This window comes from Amia ocellicauda, chromosome 1 (genome assembly GCF_036373705.1).
Source record: "Amia ocellicauda isolate fAmiCal2 chromosome 1, fAmiCal2.hap1, whole genome shotgun sequence".
NCBI classification, from domain to species: Eukaryota; Metazoa; Chordata; class Actinopteri; order Amiiformes; family Amiidae; genus Amia; species Amia ocellicauda.
Window position 1 is genome coordinate 49,346,877 of NC_089850.1, and position 20,281 is coordinate 49,367,157.

A 20,281-nucleotide genomic window follows, 5' to 3' on the forward strand; every position below is an offset into this window, starting at 1 on the left:
CAAGACTTTGACCCTCACCTACCGCTGTCTCGACCACACTGCACCAAGCTACCTTCAGTCACTTGTCTCTCCATACATCCCCTCCAGACCACTGTGCTCCTCCAGTGCCTGAAGGCTAACTCTGCCTTCTCATCCCTGGCCCCTAAGTGGTGGAACGACCTGCCCACAGAAGTCAAAACAGCAGAGTCCTTGACCTCATTCCGGCGCTTACTCAAGATGCATCTCCTCCGACAGCACTTGTAAAATTAGTCCTCTATCCCTGCTAGATAGCACTTCAGCTTATTATGCTCCTCGTGTTCTTGATTGTTTTCCTCCTTGCTCCCTTTCCCGTAGCCCTCGTCTGTAACCCTACATCTTGACAGCATTTAGCTTTCACCGTCCAGGATGTAGGAAGTCACTTACTGTACTTGTGTAAATTGTAAATTGGAATTTGTAAAATGTATTATTTTGAATTGCTGTTTTAGCTAAATTGAATTTATAATGATTGATGCCTTGTACTTCGCTGTATTTTTGCACTTTGTTTGCACTTATGTTGTAAGTCGCCCTGGATAAGGGCATCTGCCAAGAAATAAAAAAATAAAAAAAATAATTATCCTTATGTTTGCCCATTCTTCCTGCTTCTAACACATCAACTTTGAGGACAAAATGTTCACTTGCTGCCTAATATATCCCACCCACTGACAGGTGCCATGATAACGAGATTATCAGTGTTATTCACTTCACCTGTCAGTGGTCATAATGTTATGGCTGATTGGTGTATGAAGCTCTTGTTGAAAGTGAATTGCATGATCCATTGCTTAATTGAGTATTATTGGACATCTAGAGATGCACTTGAGTAAAGAGAACTTGTGTAAATATGTACCTGTTCAAATTGTTGTTTTACACAGTCCAGCATGCACAACCAGGAGGAAAGACAACCGCTCAGAACCTAAATAGGTGTAAGGCTTTTTGACAAAGCTCCTAACTATGGGTTCGGACAGTAAGGTAGTCTGTAATTACTTGACAAGTAACTCCCAGTTTTTACCTTTTTAAACTTTTGTTTTTATTATTTTTAATCTTCACAGAGTGTCATGCAGATCTTTGCTGAGAGGTTGTCCTTTTTGGAATTTATATTTACATTCTACTGTTCATGAAAAGTCTTACTAAAAATATCCAAATCTACTTTCCTGTCTTAGCTTTTCTCAACACATGCAGTTTTATTGGCTAATGGGGAAAGCAGGGAAGCTCAGGTGTCTCATTAAGTGGCATTATAATGCATGTTGACATCTACCCTCATGCTGTACAGACATGCATCAACTCACTCTCTGATTTTGCACAATATATATATATATATATATGTTACATAGATATCATTATCATGAGTATTGCAGAATATGGCAGATTGGAGATTAAATTAATTAAGGCATAGATCATTTTTTTTACCTGTAACTTTCACTTTAAATTTACCAATGTTGCATTGTTCCTTGCCAATGCACATTTCTGTATTCTTTCCAAAAATAAATGAATTATAGAAATAATTAAAAACTTAATTGTTTTATGTTTCTTGTGATATATAGGTTTCATATGATTGTATTTATTTATGTAAAATTATGTAATTTGCTGCAGTATACCAAGCACTGTGATATGTAAATCAATCACTGTGAGCTTAGTACTCTGAGGGTTAAGGGATGCCTTTTTTTATATACGGCTCTGGAAAAAAGTTTTTGGGGGGCAAAATATTAGTTGGCTGCAAACCATGGATGTCTACAGTGTACATCATAAACCAATATGTCAATCAATCAATCAGTCAGTCGATTCATGGTTTTAATTGGCAGCAGCCAAACTGAAGGAAATGGTCTGTAGACCAGTTACCAACAACCAGTTTCTGTGGTGGGTTGACAAATGGCTGACAAATACCCTTCCAATCCACTGGCAGAAATGTGCGAGTCGGTTAATCGGAATCAGAGCAGTGTTCCTCAAACCCAGTAACTCAGGACCGCAGCACTGCTGGCTTACATTCAGCCTCAGTTCTAAATTAGTCGATTTAACTAATTGTGCTTTAAAATGAGCCAGTCTAGCCCTATGTCTTGGTCTTGCACAGGTAAGGATACAAGAAGAGTGGACTGCACTGGACTGCAGCCCCTTGGGGAATAGATTTCAAGGGCACTGAAGTGGAGCTGAGACCACAAACATCTCCGCTCTACCCCTATAGCACTACGTCTGTTGCTGCACTTGCCTTCGGTCCTCTTTGTACCATTCAAAGTCCGCCACTGGAACAGCCGATGCCTCGCACTCAAGGACTCCTTTCTGACCGAGGGGAGCTCCTCGGCTTCTGGCATTGAAAATTAAAGGTGGATCTACAACACATAACAGGTTACATATTGATTAAGACAATGATGATGATGCTGATAATAATTGTGTAAGCTTCTAAAGGTATTATTTACGAATATATCTTGGGGGATTGTTTATCTTCAGCCACTGCAGAGAATGGTTCATACTTTTGATATAGACATGGTATTGTGTGCTAACATAATCTGATAACAGATTACACAGGTTACAAGACACATTGGGGGTAAAACCAATGCTAAATAAGTATATAGGAATAAGGGAGACATTTCCTGGAGAGGTTAATTTCACTTACAGTTGACCGTGACGCTGACTTTCTTGATGTTGGGAGCGGAGACATCATTGGAAGAGCTGCATTCGTAAACCCCAGACTGCTCTTTGGAGATTTCTGTGATCTCCAGGTATTCACCCTCACTTACAAATCTCTGGCCTGGAACAATAGAAAAATGAATAAATAACTAAATTTACAATGAGCAATGAGCAAGCAGGGAGTTTCACAGATGGATTGTGATAATCTGTGCGACCTTCTGCTGTTTAACTGTAATTACATCAAATTAGAAAATCATAAATGATTAATGATAAACATGCCATCTCAAACACCCCAATATACTTAATTGTTATTATTGTCATCAGTTAAGCATTTCCTGCCTTGCCATTTTAATTAAACTGATAAAGGCTTTTAAGCAATCATGCTGAGGAGAGTTGCAGGGTTGAGGGTGGGGGTGGTGTATCATTTTGGGGTTAAATCAACATTTTGAAAAGCCCGTCGTCAAAGTTTGCAAAACTGTCAAAGTTCACAAACAGACGTAGTCTTCCGGTTGCCAGTGTCAACAACAAAACGCTGATTGAAAATGCGTGTTCGCGCGTGTGTGCATGTACGTGCATGTGCGTGTGTGTGCGTGCGTGTGTGTGCGTGTGCGTGTGTGCATGTGTGCGTGCGTGTGTGTGCGTGTGTGTGTGTGTGCATGTGTGTGTGTGCGTGCGTGTGTGTGTGTGTGCATGTGTGTGTGTGCGTGCATGTGTGTGTGTGCGTGCGTGCGTGTGTGTGTGCGTGTGTGTGTGTGTGTGTGTGTGTGTGTGCGTGCGTGCGTGTGCGTGCGTGTGCGTGTGTGTGTGTGTGTGTGAGAGAGAGAGTGTTGCCAAATGAGGCATCGCCATAGCAACTTAGTTTATGCCATGGGGTTTTTGAAACTCAAATAAAATTGAACGGAGACATTATAAAGAAATGACATGCTGGAATTGCGGAAATGCTAATCCCCCCCACCTGTAGGCAAAGGGGATATTAAAATTCAGTACAACAACCCACAATGCTGCTTAAACCACTTTCCCTCACAATTAGACTGTTTTTGCTGCTATGTAGTGCTATATCCTCCCCAGAGACTGGCATTTCAGGTTGGCAGACTATAAGGAATTTGTTTTCAGCCATTGACCCTGTGTAGAACATAACGGGCTGAGGTGTGGCATAGAGCAAGTGTCTCATCACGTGCCCTCTACCCACATTTTCCCCAGAGTCTTCAAGAACTGTGAGAATTGCAGGATGGCATTTTTGTTTCCCCTGGAAATGGCAATAATTCTGTTATATGTGCCTGTTTCCTTGGAATTGATGTCAAGGGTGATTTGACTACGCCACCCCTGATTATACCATGGAGGCCGGGGAACCCATCAGTCACTCTTGCACTCAGGAACCCCACATAGGCTCGGAACAGGATCTCTTGGACAACCACCATGGGACAAGTACAGATGAGAACAATTGTGTTTTTATTTCACACATACACAGGGCAAGAAGTCTGCATACATTGTACAATTGGGGAAATAGTATATGTATTAAAACTGGTCAAATTAGTCTCTCTAAATCCCAATCCTATTGAGAACTAAGTACAAAATAAATCCAAACTGTCCTAACTAAAACTAATCCAAAAAATTGCTTCTCTTTTCCCCATAAGAATTAAAAATCGCAGCAACAGAAGAATCAAAGACACAAGAAAAAAGAGAAACAAGTCCAGTCCTTATCCATCTCTGGGCTGGTCCTTCCCAGAATCCTCTTGTAGCACAGTTTCGGTAACCAGTAGGTTCTCTTCCTCAATGTCCCTTCCCAGACCACTAATTGAGTTTTTTCAGGATCTCTTGGGTTTCACCTGCACCTGTACCAGATAAACCAGCGCTGTTTGTGTTGACACGGTTCCCACAGGAATCCACACAAGCTGCAAGTGAATCGATTACTATGAAATGTCTATTCCTATGAATCTGGCAATAATCTATTTTTCTCTATCTTTCTTTCAGATCTATATCAGAAACAGTACATAGCAATCCACTTTCAATAAATGATATCTCTGAAATCACATCTTCTCTTTCTTTAGCTTGCACTTACACATGAGCTAGTACTTAGCTTTGTTATGTTCTGCCATCCTTGTTGCCCAGTCTGTGTTTGTTTTCATCAGTTTGCCATTACTCGGCACACAGCAGTTGCCGCAAGTTCAGCGTCCAATGAAGGCAATCTCTGCCTCAACTCACACATCCTCCCTTGCTACTCTTTCTAGTCCTGCCATCTTCTATGTTTTGCCCCCTGTTCTGTACATGGAGTCTGCCTCCTTGCTGGAGAGGAGCACAGCTGATCTACTTATGAGGGGTGCGGTCACTTTATGATCCTAGGCAGCTGTGTCCAGTTACTGATTGTGCTAAAAAAAAAAAACAAGTGATGAAGATAACCAGTGAGCATTTTGCATGTCTTTGACTCTCTTGTGTGAGTAAATGGGTGGCATCTTCCGTTTCTTTCTTTTTAAAATCAGTTTCTCCAAAGATTTTTATTTATTCACCACATACCACAGATGGTTTGATTATACTGTTGGTGAATTTCAAAAACTTTTTAGGAAGGTGTGGAACCATTGAATGAATAAATATTAATTTTTGCTTTTTAATTTATGGATACTGTATGAAAGCTGCATAAATATTATACCATACTGAAGACTAAGTGGTGCTAAAGCCCCTTACAGATTTTATTTCGCATTATTATTCATAGTAGTGATTCCCACTGTCCCTACCTAGTAAAGCCTCAGCCAAGGAAATTGACATAGCAGAATAATTATATTATTATTATTATTATTATTATTATTATTATTATTATTATTATTGTTGTTGTTGTTGTTTTTTGTTTTTATCAGGTTAATTCTTTCAACCCTGCATAAACTTCTACAACACTTGAATGGCTGACTGACATACATATATATACACTCACCTAAAGGATTATTAGGAACACCTGTTCAATTTCTCATTAATGCAATTATCTAACCAACCAATCACATGGCAGTTGCTTCAATGCATTTAGGGGTGTGGTCCTGGTCAAGACAATCTCCTGAACTCCAAACTGAATGTCTGAATGGGAAAGAAAGGTGATTTAAGCAATTTTGAGCGTGGCATGGTTGTTGGTGCCAGACGGGCCGGTCTGAGTATTTCACAATCTGCTCAGTTACTGGGATTTTCACGCACAACCATTTCTAGGGTTTACAAAGAATGGTGTGAAAAGGGAAAAACATCCAGTATGCGGCAGTCCTGTGGGTGAAAATGCCTTGTTGATGCTAGAGGTCAGAGGAGAATGGGCCGACTGATTCAAGCTGATAGAAGAGCAACTTTGACTGAAATAACCACTCGTTACAACCGAGGTATGCAGCAAAGCATTTGTGAAGCCACAACATGTACAACCTTGAGGCGGATGGGCTACAACAGCAGAAGACCCCACCGGGTACCACTCATCTCCACTACAAATAGGAAAAAGAGGCTACAATTTGCACAAGCTCACCAAAATTGGACAGTTGAAGACTGGAAAAATGTTGCCTGGTCTGATGAGTCTCGATTTCTGTTGAGACATTCAGATTGGAGAGTCAGAATTTGGCGTAAACAGAATGAGAACATGGATCCATCATGCCTTGTTACCACTGTGCAGGCTGGTGGTGGTGGTGTAATGGTGTGGGGGATGTTTTCTTGGCACACTTTAGGCCCCTTAGTGCCAATTGGGCATCGTTTAAATGCCACGGCCTACCTGAGCATTGTTTCTGACCATGTCCATCCCTTTATGACCACCATGTACCCATCCTCTGATGGCTATTTCCAGCAGGATAATGCACCATGTTACAAAGGTCGAATCATTTCAAATTGGTTTCTTGAACATGACAATGAGTTCACTGTACTAAACTGGCCCCCACAGTCACCAGATCTCAACCCAATAGAGCATCTTTGGGATGTGGTGGAACGGGAGCTTCGTGCCCTGGATGTGCATCCCACAAATCTCCATCAACTGCAAGATGCTATCCTATCAATATGGGCCAACATTTCTAAAGAATGCTTTCAGCACCTTGTTGAATCAATGCCACGTAGAATTAAGGCAGTTCTGAAGGCGAAAGGGGGTCAAACACAGTATTAGTATGGTGTTCCTAATAATCCTTTAGGTGAGTGTATATATATATATATATATGCTTACTTACACAGAGTAACAGATACTAACTGGTACTTAATGTGTACTAATCCTAACCTAAATAATTATACTGCTTAGTCTAACCTACACACTATCACCAAGGCTTACCTGCACAATACCAATAGAGATTCATACACTGGGCAAAATGCATTTTAATACTTTAAATACCAGTTATTATAATATATTATTCCATTCTAACAATCACTACGTCCTCCCACATTTTTGTGCTACATATACCAAACTTCCTCCAGTTATTCTACTTGATGCTTATGGATTGCTTGTGCTTGTGATGGATATAATCAATAATTTAGTGTTATACAGCATATTATAGTACAATACAGTATGTTAAAGTAAAGTATATGAGGGTGAAGTGGATCAGCTTCTTTATGTTGACATATTAGGCCATAAATTATGACTTCTGTATGTAAATAATAATGTATAACAGAACTATGCAGTAATATGGATGCATTTTCACTTTCCGTTATGACACTGTTTTGCTCCCCTTCAACACTTTTCTCGTTTCTAATATTTGAATATGAAGTGTTATATTATACATTATTTTGAACAATAGTTGTGATATATATATAGGCAACCATTTTATTTTTCTGGCAACACTTAAGTGGGCCGGAAAAGAGTAAAAGAGCCTGATAAATACTAAACTAAACAAAGCATAGTTAGAGCACTGATAAGCAGTTATAGCATTGCATGTGTGTGCATATCCTGTTATTTAAGTGCTGACGATATACTCCAGTGACTGCAGTAGATATTTGTAAAATATTCTAAGCGCAAAAAGCTGCATCAGTGCATTAAAGTGTAAAGTTCAACAAATTCAACCCCTTAAATTTTATCAAATCATATTTATTTCTCTGGATGTTCTGAAGGTTCCCTGCCTCGCTGTGCACAAGTGACTCACTGATGGATATACTGTATTTACAAACTGACCTAAATAAAATAAAAAAAATGAACATGAAATATTTAGTACAACCACTCCAAATGCTCATTCACAACTCTCTCTCGTCCTACTGCACCTCCCCTCAGGTATCGTGCAATGAACATGGACTTCGGGTTTAAATAGGGCTTGGGACTATGTGCCTGTAGTAATGAAGATGGCAGGTCAAGGGAGGGGGGTGCGGAGACCAGGTATGGCCTTGACCCCTCACATTCCTCCCCTCCCTGACTACACCCCATACTGTCTCACCTATATATATATATATATATATATATATATATATATATATATATATATATATATATATATAAATACTGTGTTGTTGTTGTTGTTATTATTAATATACAGTAGTAGGCTGCTGTGTTTGAATTATTGTTTTTTTTTTCCTCCATGTCATGCCGCCCAATGAAAAGGCAGAGAGCAAGAAAGTGGCTGATACTGCCAGCAGTCTTAGTGCAGAGATACACGATCAACTGCACACACTGACAATTAAGACATCTCTTGCATTCACATTTTTTTTATTTTCTTTTGAAAGGAAATGCCTAATGATTAGCAGACGCTCATTTGGTGGATGACTTTTGAAAGTGTCAACGAGGCTCCTTGCCAGAATTAACCTGCCGTCTGTCCCCACAGGCCTCTTTCATTAGTACCGTTTAGGTGCAAACTTGCAATTATCTATGAACACATGACTTAGAAGCCGGAGAGACCTGCTCTTATTCATCTTTCTCTCATAACACTTCCTGTTGCTAAAAGCATATGGTACATAGCTAATTTGATCTGTATGTTCATGCACATGCAAGTATGCATTTGTTTAAATACCTCCTACGGATCTGGTAGAGTATATATGTTTTTTCTAAATTTTATGTCCTTATTTGTGACTTACCCTATTTATAGCAGGCTGCTCCAATGCTTTTTCATGTATATATTTCTATAGCAGCTGGGTATGATCTCCTTGTTAAGTAATTTTAAATGCTTGGCCTCATTTCTCGCTGCTTTTTAATGATAAATCAAAGCTCCTCTTGGCGAACTTCTCCTGAGCTAAACCTTACTCTGTGCTTGATGTCTCCTTAAATTGGGATCCTTAACAGCGTTTTTATGAAGTGTGAGAAAAAAGACTTTTGGTATATTCTGGAAAGTAAAATGAGATAGATGAGAGTGACTATAGCTATGTGTACTGACAGTTGTTATTTTTATTTTAAACTGATTTGTGTAGGAGGTAAAAAGTAGAAAATCTTAAAACCAATGCATAGAAAAACATAAACAAAAAACATAGTTTATCTATGCACATATATGCACTAAATATGTGTCCATTGACCACATTGAGCTGTATGGAGAGAGATGAAAACTCTCTTCGGGATCATTCAGTGTCATACCAGACACCTTATGTTTAGTTGGACGTGTAAAGAGATCTGCACAAAGCTTTGACAGTTTCAAACCATGACACAAAGCCTACTTCCACAGAAAAAACAGTAACACAAAGGAAAAGTGAATGGCATTTGGCTTTGTGTGAGAGAAAAGTGGGCTGAAGTTAAAAACAAAAGATAACTCAATTACTTATAATTACTTATAAAAGTGTTCTAACTGTTGATTAGCCAAGATAAAATATAAACTAAAAATTAGAAGGCTTTGGAAACATTTTTGTCAGTCCCTTCAAGATGTTGTGGAGGAAACCGACATTATATCTGACCTATCTGGCCTAGTGAGCTGGCAACTTACATTGCTTGTTTGTTCGTTTGTGTGGTCCGTTACATTTAATCTTCAGTGGAAAGCAGTGGCATAATAAAATAAGTGTCAGAGTAATCTGAATCTGCTATTAAAGCATCACGATGGAAGTATATCGCTTAAACACAGAGCAACAGTCAGCTGACCTTCCTTAAGAATATTCATAGAATCATGCTTAGGCTTTGCCTCAAAATATAGATTTTATTTGTGTAGTCAAGACATAAAAGTTCTGCCTTTTTTGTGTCGTATATAATCCTTGTTTGTTTTCTTATGTATATTCTTATGCCTCTTTTTTTCCATCCACAAGTGTTTGAACCGTTATTGTTGTTGTGCTGGGGTGTGCTTGTTTTAGTCGTTCATCTGCTCCTCGTTCCCGATGATTGCTCACGGTTGAGAGCTTGTGCCTTTTGGTTCACATTCCGGACCTCTTCAGCTGAGGAGCCGAGATGGAAACTGACAAGGATGGTTTAATGTTTGGGAAATGGGAAATCGGCTATTTGTCACATAGAAACAAGACTGTGTACCCACAGGGTAAACCTCAATGTAGAAGCATTGTCACAGATGTTACTTTGACACCATTAACTGTTCATCCAGGGTGTTTTGGAGAGTAGAGGGCGGGGGGATATATAACACTAAAAGAGAGGGTTATATGCAAGTGAAAGGAAGACCTTGGAAATAACCGCAGAATGAAACTTTATCCACCTGACCTTGAACACTGAGAGAGAGCCCCAGAGCTACTGTTCTTTTCCAGTACAGTCACTGTGTTCAAGTCTTCAGTCGCAAATTGCAGAGCTGCGTACTGGTGACGTGGGCAGCAGTACGGGCACTGTGCACAAAAGGCAGAGAGAGCCGTGCAGATTAAACCAGCACCTACTTTATTTACATACTGCTCGTTGTGTTTCCTAATCGCCTTTACACTCTGTGCATGAAATGCTGAAATGACAAGGACCCACACATGTTTGTGGACCGGGTCTCATTTCTCTGGGTGGTGTTGGCCATTGAATCTTGAAACCAGCCTGAGCTGGCATTCTCCTTTGTCTTGGTTGGATCAGAAGACAGGCTGTTATTTACCATGTGTTTGCTACTGAATGATTTCGATCTCTTTTGTTGTTTTGCTGGAGTTGAGAGTTTCAAGAATGTCTCTTCTTTTCATGTGTGTGGATACCGATTTTGTTTGTAATGTGAGATGAAACCTCAGTGAGGATTGTTGATGTTTTCAGCATTTGCTGGAATGAAATGGCTTAAAAGCAGATTTGTGTTTAATTTTATAATTAATGTATGCTGAAGATGAAATGCAGTTTATGTATTCAGATGTTATGCAGCTTTGGTTTTCTTCTTGTGTTCAGCCTGACATATTATTTAATTGCTATGTTCATTTTTATATATTATTGAAACCTAACTCTGTAGCGATAACTTGGGAAGAGATCTAACTAGATTCTTAATAATAGGCTAAAGGAGTTCTGAAGCACCTGTTTTGCTTTTCCATTGTATAGACCTAATCTGATTAACTCCGGTGTATTCCCCCATATCCATGATCCCTAAATTAATCACTGTTCAACATACCAAATCCTTACAGTGCACAAAATCTTTTATTTTCGTAGTTTTCAGTTGAATTGGTTGGTGGATCGGTTTTATATTGTAAAAAAAATAAAAACATTTTGAACATGTCAGTGTCTGAGAAGTGTTTTGTTTTTTCCTTTTTTCCCTTCCCCCTCCTCTCCTTGACAAGCTGTTTGGACTGTCTTTGAACTGAGCTAACTGTGTTGGCTAGCCTCATAACAAATTTAGTGTGGGGAAAAAATAAAATAACAAATCAAAGAAAGGAGTTGGACAGTATGGATGAAAAAAAGAGAACAAGAGAAGACTTAAACAGCACAGCCTTTATATTTTTGTGGACAGCGGTACATCAATTCCACACAGTAAATTCAACAGTGTCGAACTAACTCCAACAGTGTTAAACTTGACTCTAAAAAAGTGTTTATATAATCCACACTCACCAGAGTAATATTAACACTTTCAACAGAGTTGGCATTTTTACACTGCCTCAGAGTTAAAATTTCTGCTTTCAGGGAGTTAAAGCAACTCTTATAAGTGTTTATTTTATTTTATTTAACACTGCACTACTCTCAACAGTGTTAACCCTGTTACTCCATAAAATTGTTAAACCCCTGTTTACTCTGCTTTTATCAATCAAACGATAACTAGCAATACAACAAGATTTGCTTCTATACACTCTGGATGATCAGAAATGTGTGCATGTGTATAATTAATACTGTGCATTAAAATCTAGCAGTCCTTTGCTAGAGAGAGAGAGGGAGAGAGAATATATATATATATATATATATATAGGTTTACAATTTACTTTTCAGTAAACTAATGCCCAGACCCAATCAAACAACAAACGGATCAGGCATATACCGGTAATGCTTACCAGCACCACCCCAAACGATAAATAGCCAAACATTCTGGTTTGGGGTTGACTCAAAGACATGAGTTTGTAGTTAGGGTCGAAAAATCTGATAACACAAATATAAATACATTGGTGGGTAAAGATACTTTTACCCCCAAATAATAATTAATGTATGATAATTAACATTTATACAATTATTAAGAAAAACATAAAACCATAAAACAACAATTATTCAGGAAACTACCACAATGCATTGTGGGTATGGTGAATTCTTTGGTTTTATACCAGTACAGTGTAAAATTAACACTCTTTAATTTGACATCCAGTATTAACACTGACTCTCAAGATGGTTTAACTCTCAAAGTGTCAACTGAATCTTTTTAGTGTTGAAACAACACTGATTTTAACACTATATTATTAACCCTGGGATTTCAACACTACAGATTTTGCTGTGCAGCATCTTGGCATGGGGTCCAAAGTCTATAGATCTTTAAGACATTTCAAAAAGCATTTTTCCATTTCTCCAACTGTGACAGTATGTGGTCTTTTTACAGTCATCCCGATGACTTCCTGTAATCGGTCAACCAACTTTGTGTTTTTTATGGTTTAATATTACCCCCAGTGAATTAATCACAGTAATTTTAATCCCAAGAAATATTTATGTTTTGGAAACGAGAATCCCGTTGTCAGCTGCTCAGAATTCATTAATGCTATTTTAATGGAAAACAAGTCATGTCTAGATGTCTGTGGTCACCCCCCCCTCCCAGAAAAAAAAAAATGAACAAAAATAAAAACCACATGTGCATCAATTACAGTAATTTCACTAAAGAGCTGGGATAGAATGACTTTCCAGTGTTCAGTTAGAGATTTCCGATTTTTCCAATCAGTGGAAATGTCAAATACAGGAATAATACTGGATCATTAGCATTATCTCATTAGACTTACAAACTGTAGGTTCCTGGCTTTTGTCTATTGCTGTCAAATGATTAATTTTAAAGGTTATGTGATGGAAATGTAGCAATCTTTCTCTCTCTCTCTGTCTCTCTCTCTCTCTCACACACACACACTCTCTATCCTCAATGTATAACTTTGCAGTTGTATTTACAGTGCTTTTAATTCACTACTTGTATAACTTTTTGAAGCAAAAACAACACATGTTTTTAATTTCCACTGTACATCCAAATCTCCTTTGGGGGGGGGGCTTCATAAGTAATATTAATGTAATTGTTCATCTCTCCAAATTGTCAGGGACCAAGGATGCATGTGTATATACTGTAGATTGACGTGATATATCTGTGCAATACATCTATATGGTTGCGAGCAGAATAAAAACTGACTTTATTTTTTGCTGTCGTTGAGTTTTTGAAAGAGAAAGAGGGGGGAATAAAAACAAAGGCAAGGAAGGCAAGGAAGTGCTGGGGAGAGCAATGGGAGTGGAGTGGAGCCGGCCTGCGCCCCGAGCAGCGTGGGAAGCAGGTGGGCTGTGATGGCTGCCTCCTGAGAGATAGTCCTGAAAGCAGGAGTGCTCAGTCAGCAGCTGCAGCAGGGGATTTTACCTCTGCACACAGGGCGATAACTCACCATGTCATTGAAATAAATGGACTGGAACAAATTCAGCCTCACAATTACACAGAACTTCTGGCATCAGCATATAGCTAAAACACCAACAACAACTACGATGGAAAAAATAAAAGCAACCAGTTTTGACACAAATCTGACAAATTGCAGAACATTGATTGAATCAGTGTCAGACTGCTTGTTATCTTATTTATTTATTTATTTATTTATTTAAGTTAATAGTTTGTTAACTATCCTTTATGATGGGAGGCGTATACTGCAGATGAAGCATTTTCAACAGATAATGGAAGAAAATAAAAAAATATTGTTGCTGATTTCCATTTGTTGCAAAAGCAATAGTTAACGCTCTGCAAAATAGGCAGTGCACTTAATTCCTGACACTCCAGCTAAAGGAAGCTACTCACTTGTCCTCTTTTGTACAGTCTGAATGTGAACGTCATTTTTGTTTGTTCCCATTGGAGACTAATAACAGACCATCAGCCACAAGCATCATCTGTAACAAGAGTGAACTGTGGCCAGTCTCCAAGAGAAAAAGGTCAAATGCATGAATGAAGTGGCCAGCAAAACCTCCAGTTGTGAGTTCTACAGTGTTTAACTGAAGCTGGGAGGAGGGGTTAACATCTCTGTTGCATCACTTACTGTTTCATTTTCTCAACCACTCTGATTGTCGTCAGCACACTGTGAGGGAACTAATTTGATTGATGTGTGTGTGTATATATATATATATATATATATATATATATATATATATATATGCCTATATATTCCTCTGGATTTTAAAGAACTGACTGAATTATAAAGCCAAAAGCAAATAGTGTTTGTTTATTCATCATTTTATTTTTTTAATTGAGTTATAAGATGTATTCCAGAACATTCTCTCTCATTCTCGTGAGTTTAGCAGTTCTGCAATATATGCATAGCCATCCTGTATCCATGGTAACACCATGGACAACCCAACTAAGACCTGGGGCAGTTTTCATGATTTGCATCGCTTACTGTGCTTGAAGAACACTTCAGTAATTACCTGCACTGATCTACTCTTTTCATTCAATTGACAACCTTCATGAGTTCATCAGTGCTATTATATGACACTAATGCGAACACAGGTCCCGGTGTTTGTTGCCAGATTTAGCTCTTGTAAACCAGGGGTGTTGTATTTTAATGAAAGAGAGCATTACCTTATTCGCAGTATCAATTGCAAAAGCAATGACTAGGCCTGGGGAAGGGTTTTTTAATGAAATTCTGATGAGCATTTCATTACATGTCTTAATTTGTGAGGAGAAGGCATTATGGTATAGTTTCCCTGCCTCTGTAGAGAACACTCACATTGAATTGTGACTAAAATATATTACATAGTAGGGTTGTCACGATACTAGAATTTTGAACTTTGGTACGATACCAGTTCAATTTCACGATACACGATACCATGCCAAAAAAGAAAAAGAAAAAATATCACACAACATGCATTTCTTTCATAAAGATACACAATCTTCACTCCAGATCAAATGGGCCAGAGCAGTAAACACAAGTATCATAGTATTCAAACTTTTTCCAGATTTCAGTAACCATTCAAACATTTTCTTTAGCACAATTGAGTGCAGGTAGCTAATGACACTCATGTAAATTTTGGTAATTTCTTTGGCCAACATAACTGGTTTAATCTGGCTTGTTGTAGTAACAGTCAATAGGCACATTCATTTTTTACCTTTTACTGCATTATTATTGTGTAGATTTATAATATATTGAAAATGTGTTCCATATGGGAATTTAATGTCCTTTTATTTGATATACAGAACATGCATGTAACACACACCAGTCAGTGAATATAAGTATTTACAAGTTTCCACAGACAGACACAGGACAGTAAAGGTGAGAGGCAGCCAGCTTGTTGTTATCCTAGTTTCAGACCAGTCTTAGCATTGCTCATTTTGTTTTAACTTTGCCCTAATTTAAGTTAATCTTGTCTGTAGTTTCCCTTAATTGAAGTCAATTCAGTACAGTTGCTGAGTTGGTGAAAGTAAATAGGTTGAAGAAAGGTGATTTAGTCAAGGACTAGCAGGAATTCTGTTCCAGGTGGAGCCAGTTTGGTGTGAATTGGTGACACGTAGACAAAAGCTACTTAAAGCTGCTGTTGAGACAAAGAAGCAAATGTTCTAAATGAGTATTTCTCAGAGGTTTTTACAAAAGAAAAAATGGAAAACATGCCACAGGTTAACAATCAGTCCAGTCAAACCCTAAGAGAGATCAGGATAAATGAGGAGGAGGTACTAAAGGCACTAGCAGAATTAAAACTAACAAATCACCTGGGCCAGATGGTATATTTCCAACAGTAATTCAAGAAATTAGTGAAATTATGTACAGGCCTCTAACTAAAATATTCCAAATGACACTTAGAACAGGGGATGTGCCAACTGACTGGAAGACAGCAAATGTCATACCAATCCACAAGAAAGGGGACAAAACTGAGCCAGGAAATTACAGACCAATCAGTGTCACCTGCATCACCTGTAAAATGTTGAAAACAATGATTAGACAGACAATAGAGGAGCATCTTAATGAAAACCATATGCTTAGATATAGTCAACATGGGTTTAGACGAGGCAGATCATGTGTTACTAATTTATCTGAATTTGTTGAACATGCAACAACAGCTATAGATCATGTGAAAGCATATGCTATGATATACTTAGATTGGAAGCTGTAGGCATTCAGGGTAATGTAATTAGATGGATTATGAACTGGATGATGTATAGACAAAAGAGGGTGTTGATAAGATAAGTTGTTTCTGGAGTGAGGTTGTTAGTGGAGTTCCACAGGGATCAGTACTAGGGCCTTTGCTTTTTCTAATCTATATTAATGATCTGGGCTCTGGGATAGTTAGCAAACTTGTCAAATTTGCAGATGATACTAAAATAGGTGGCTCAGCAGATACAATCTCGGCAGCACAGGTTATTCAAAGGGACTTAGATAATATTCAGTTGTGGGCCGACACCTGGCAAATGAAATTCAATGTGGACAAGTGCAAGATATTACATGCAGGTAACAACAATGTCCACTGTATTTACACTATGGGAGGAATAGAACTAGATGAAGTAACGCATGAGAAAGACCTAGGAGTCTATGTGGACTCCTCACTTTCTCCATCCAAACAATGTGGGAAAGCAATAAAAAAGGCAAACAGGATGCTAGGTTATATTGTCAAAAGTGTAGAATTGAGAACAAGGGCAGTAATGTTCAGACTGTACAATGCACTAGTTAGAGCTCATCTGGATACTGTGTGCAGTTCTGGGCTCCACACTTCAAGAAAGATATCGCTGCTCTAGAGGCAGTTCAGAGGAGAGCAACCAGACTTATTCCAGGTTTGAAGGGAGCAGAAGAGCTTTTCTAGATCAGAAAGGACACAAATGGAAATTGGGCTTCAAGGCATTCAAGACGGAAAACAGGAGACACTTCTTCACACAGAGAGTTGTCACAATCTGGAACAAACTCCCCAGCGATGTGGTTGAAGCTGAAAATTTGGGAACATTTAAAAATAGACTGGATAGGATCCTTGGATCACTTAGTTATTAAATGACACCAAACGAGCACAATGGGTCGAATGGCCTCCTCTTGATTGTAAACTTTCTTATGTTCTTATTATACAGAACAAAAATAATACAGAAAATAACAGGCAAATATATCGTCTTGTGCTTGCTGCACAGTCTTGTGCCATAGTCAATCCGTTAAACAATATTAATACTGGGTAGAGTAAAGGTAACTAATTTATACTGTGTAACTTATGTTTTAATAGAGCATGTTGCTTAAGAATCTTAACGGCAGATAGCCAGAAAATAAAAAACAAAATCGAGCAGCATTACCTAGGCCTACATTATTTATGAATATGCCTTTAGATACAGCTGAATCAATAATATTTGTTTTGTAAATGCAAGTGTTATTATTAAATTGTTATGAATCAGTGAACACTAGAACCGCATAGCCGCATATTTTGGAGCAGCTTTTGCAATACAAAAGTAAATATCTCTGTGTATGTGAATTTCTCCTGCTTATCTGTTATTATATGTTAATAAAATTGAATTAAATACCTATACAGTGTTTGCTGTAAACTCATCAAATGTAATAACTAAGTTATAAATACTTTCTTCAGCCACCAGACCACAGTTTATTTATATTGAATACATAAAAGCCAACGATCTGGGCTTTGTAATTAACTCAGTCATTGTGAAATATGTATCGTGTTGAGAGCTGAAACACGTAAATGTCTACACATACTGCTCTGGAAAAAAATAAGACACCACTGCAAAATTATCATTTTCTCTGGTTTTACTATTTATAGGTATGTGTTTGGGTAAAATTAACATTTTTGGTTTATTCCATAAACTACTGACACCATTTCTCCCAAATTCCAAATAAAAATATGAATGGAATGGAATGGCTGCCATGTAGAGATGCTGATTTAAGAAACATTTGCAGTGATCCCTTAATTTTTTCCAGAGCTGTATATTCATATATTAATATAATTATTAATTTTATTAGCAGATGACACAAAATATACACATATACACATTTCATTATACAAGTGGAGTGCTCCAATACGGAGATATTACCAAATGCATAGCTCAGAACCATTTCTGAAATTTGGTATAGTGGTAGTATCAAAGTATCGGTATTTTTGACAACCCTATTACATAGCATGGGTATGGCTATTGACTGTATTGCTTTAAAGAGATGCATTGCTCTGGGACAATTCAGAGGATAACTGACTACATGACCGTCCAGCTGATGGGGAGACAACAGAACATAAACTGGGCAGGACATGAATGGAGATGGAAGCAAAGGTTGGTTGTAGTGCAGGAAGCACTCTACCACTAAGAGATGGTTCTGTCATTGGGCACAAGAGTGACTCTTCTGTTGCTTTTTAGTTTATCCTCATGTATTTTTAGATATTTTTTTTTACAAAGCCAAATTTGTCTCCTCACCTCTGGGGACTGGTTGCTTTTTATATCTGAACAGCAGCCCTAAGACTGTAAGCGTCTGTTGCGTGCTGGAGGCTACATCGCCAACATGTGCCAAGTAATAAGTAGGTTGCACGCAGCTTTCCTTCACACAGCTCGCAAACCAAGAAGATTTTGGGTTATTTAAAAATACATGAGCCCAAACCTCAACCAAAGAGTGGAGTTGCTAAGGGAACGCTGATGCACTACTCATTTCAGAACCTATAATATGCCCTGCTCACTTTTTGTTTCTTAAAGACATTTTTTTAAACAACATTTCTTGGTACTCACGATTGTAACAAACACAATTGGGCCTTCATGTCTAAGACTAGTTGTGGTGACCCGTCCTGTGTACAGTGAGGGAAAAAAGTATTTGATCCCCTGCTGATTCTGTACGTTTGCCCACTGACAAAGACATGATCAGTCTATAATTTTAATGGTAGGTGTATTTTAACAGTGAGAGACAGAATAACAACAAAAAAATCCAGAAAAATGCATTTCAAAAAAGTTGTAAATTGATTTGCATGTTAATGAGGGAAATAAGTATTTGATCCCCTATCAATCAGCAAGATTTCTGGCTCCCAGGTGTCTTTTATCCAGGTAACGAGCTGAGATTAGGAGCACTCTCTTAAAGGGAGTGCTCCTAATCTCAGCTCGTTACCTGGATAAAAGACACCTGTCCACAGAAGCAACCAATCAATCAGATTCCAAACTCTCCACCATGGCCAAGACCAAAGAGCTGTCCAAGGAAGTCAGGGACAAGATTGTAGACCTACACAAGGCTGGAATGGGCTACAAGACCATCGCCAAGCAGCTTGGTGAGAAAGTTGGTGCGATTATTCGCAAATGGAAGAAACACAAAATAACTGTCAGTCTCCCTCGGTCTGGGGCTCCATGCAAGATCTCACCTCGTGGAGTTTCAATGATCATGAGAACGGTGAGGAATCAGCCCAGAACTACACGGGAGGATCTTGTTAATGATCTCAAGGCAGCTGGGACCATAGTCACCAAGAAAACAATTGGTAACACACTACGCCGTGAAGGACTGAAATCCTGCAGCGCCTGCAAGGTCCCCCTGCTCAAGAAAGCACATGTACAGGCCCGTCTGAAGTTTGCCAATGAACATCTGAATGATTCAGAGGAGAACTGGGTGAAAGTGTTGTGGTCAGATGAGACCAAAATCGAGCTCTTTGACATCAACTCAACTCGCCGTGTTTGGAGGAGGAGGAATGACCCCAAGAACACCATCCCCACCGTCAAACATGGAGGTGGAAACATTATGCTTTGGGGGTGTTTTTCTGCTAAGGGGACAGGACAACTGCACCGCATCAAAGGGACGATGGACGGGGCCATGTACCGTCAAATCTTGGGTGAGAACCTCCTTCCCTCAGCCAGGGCATTGAAAATGGGTCATGGATGGGTATTCCAGCATGACAATGACCCAAAACACACAGCCAAGGCAACAAAGGAGTGGCTCAAGAAGAAGCACATTAAGGTCCTGGAGTGGCCTAGCCAGTCGACAGACCTTAATCCCATAGAAAATCTGTGGAGGGAGCTGAAGGTTCGAGTTGCCAAACGTCAGCCTTGAAACCTTAATGACTTGGAGAGGATCTGCAAAGAGGAGTGGGACAAAATCCCTCCCGAGATGTGTGCAAACCTGGTGGCCAACTACAAGAAACGTCTGACCTCTGTGATTGCCAACAAGGGTTTTGCCACCAAGTACTAAGTCGAAGGGGTCAAATACTTATTTCCCTCATTAACATGCAAATCAATATATAACTTTTTTGAAATGTGTTTTTCTGGATTTTTTTGTTGTTATTCTGTCTGACCTCTGTTAAAGA

General features: G+C 38.8%; 1 protein-coding gene across 3 annotated transcripts in view; it reads right to left on the reverse strand.

Annotated features, from left to right (window-relative positions):
- Positions 1–20,281, reverse strand: part of opcml (opioid binding protein/cell adhesion molecule-like) — a 558,777-nt gene that overhangs the window by 8,354 nt on the left and 530,142 nt on the right. For all 3 annotated transcript variants that reach the window (XM_066707915.1, XM_066707899.1, XM_066707907.1), the window contains 2 exons: positions 2,621–2,755; positions 2,216–2,336 (listed from right to left, as the gene is read on the reverse strand). In XM_066707915.1, the coding sequence (XP_066564012.1) occupies positions 2,216–2,336; positions 2,621–2,755 (256 nt within the window). The remainder of the gene's footprint in view (positions 1–2,215; positions 2,337–2,620; positions 2,756–20,281) is intronic.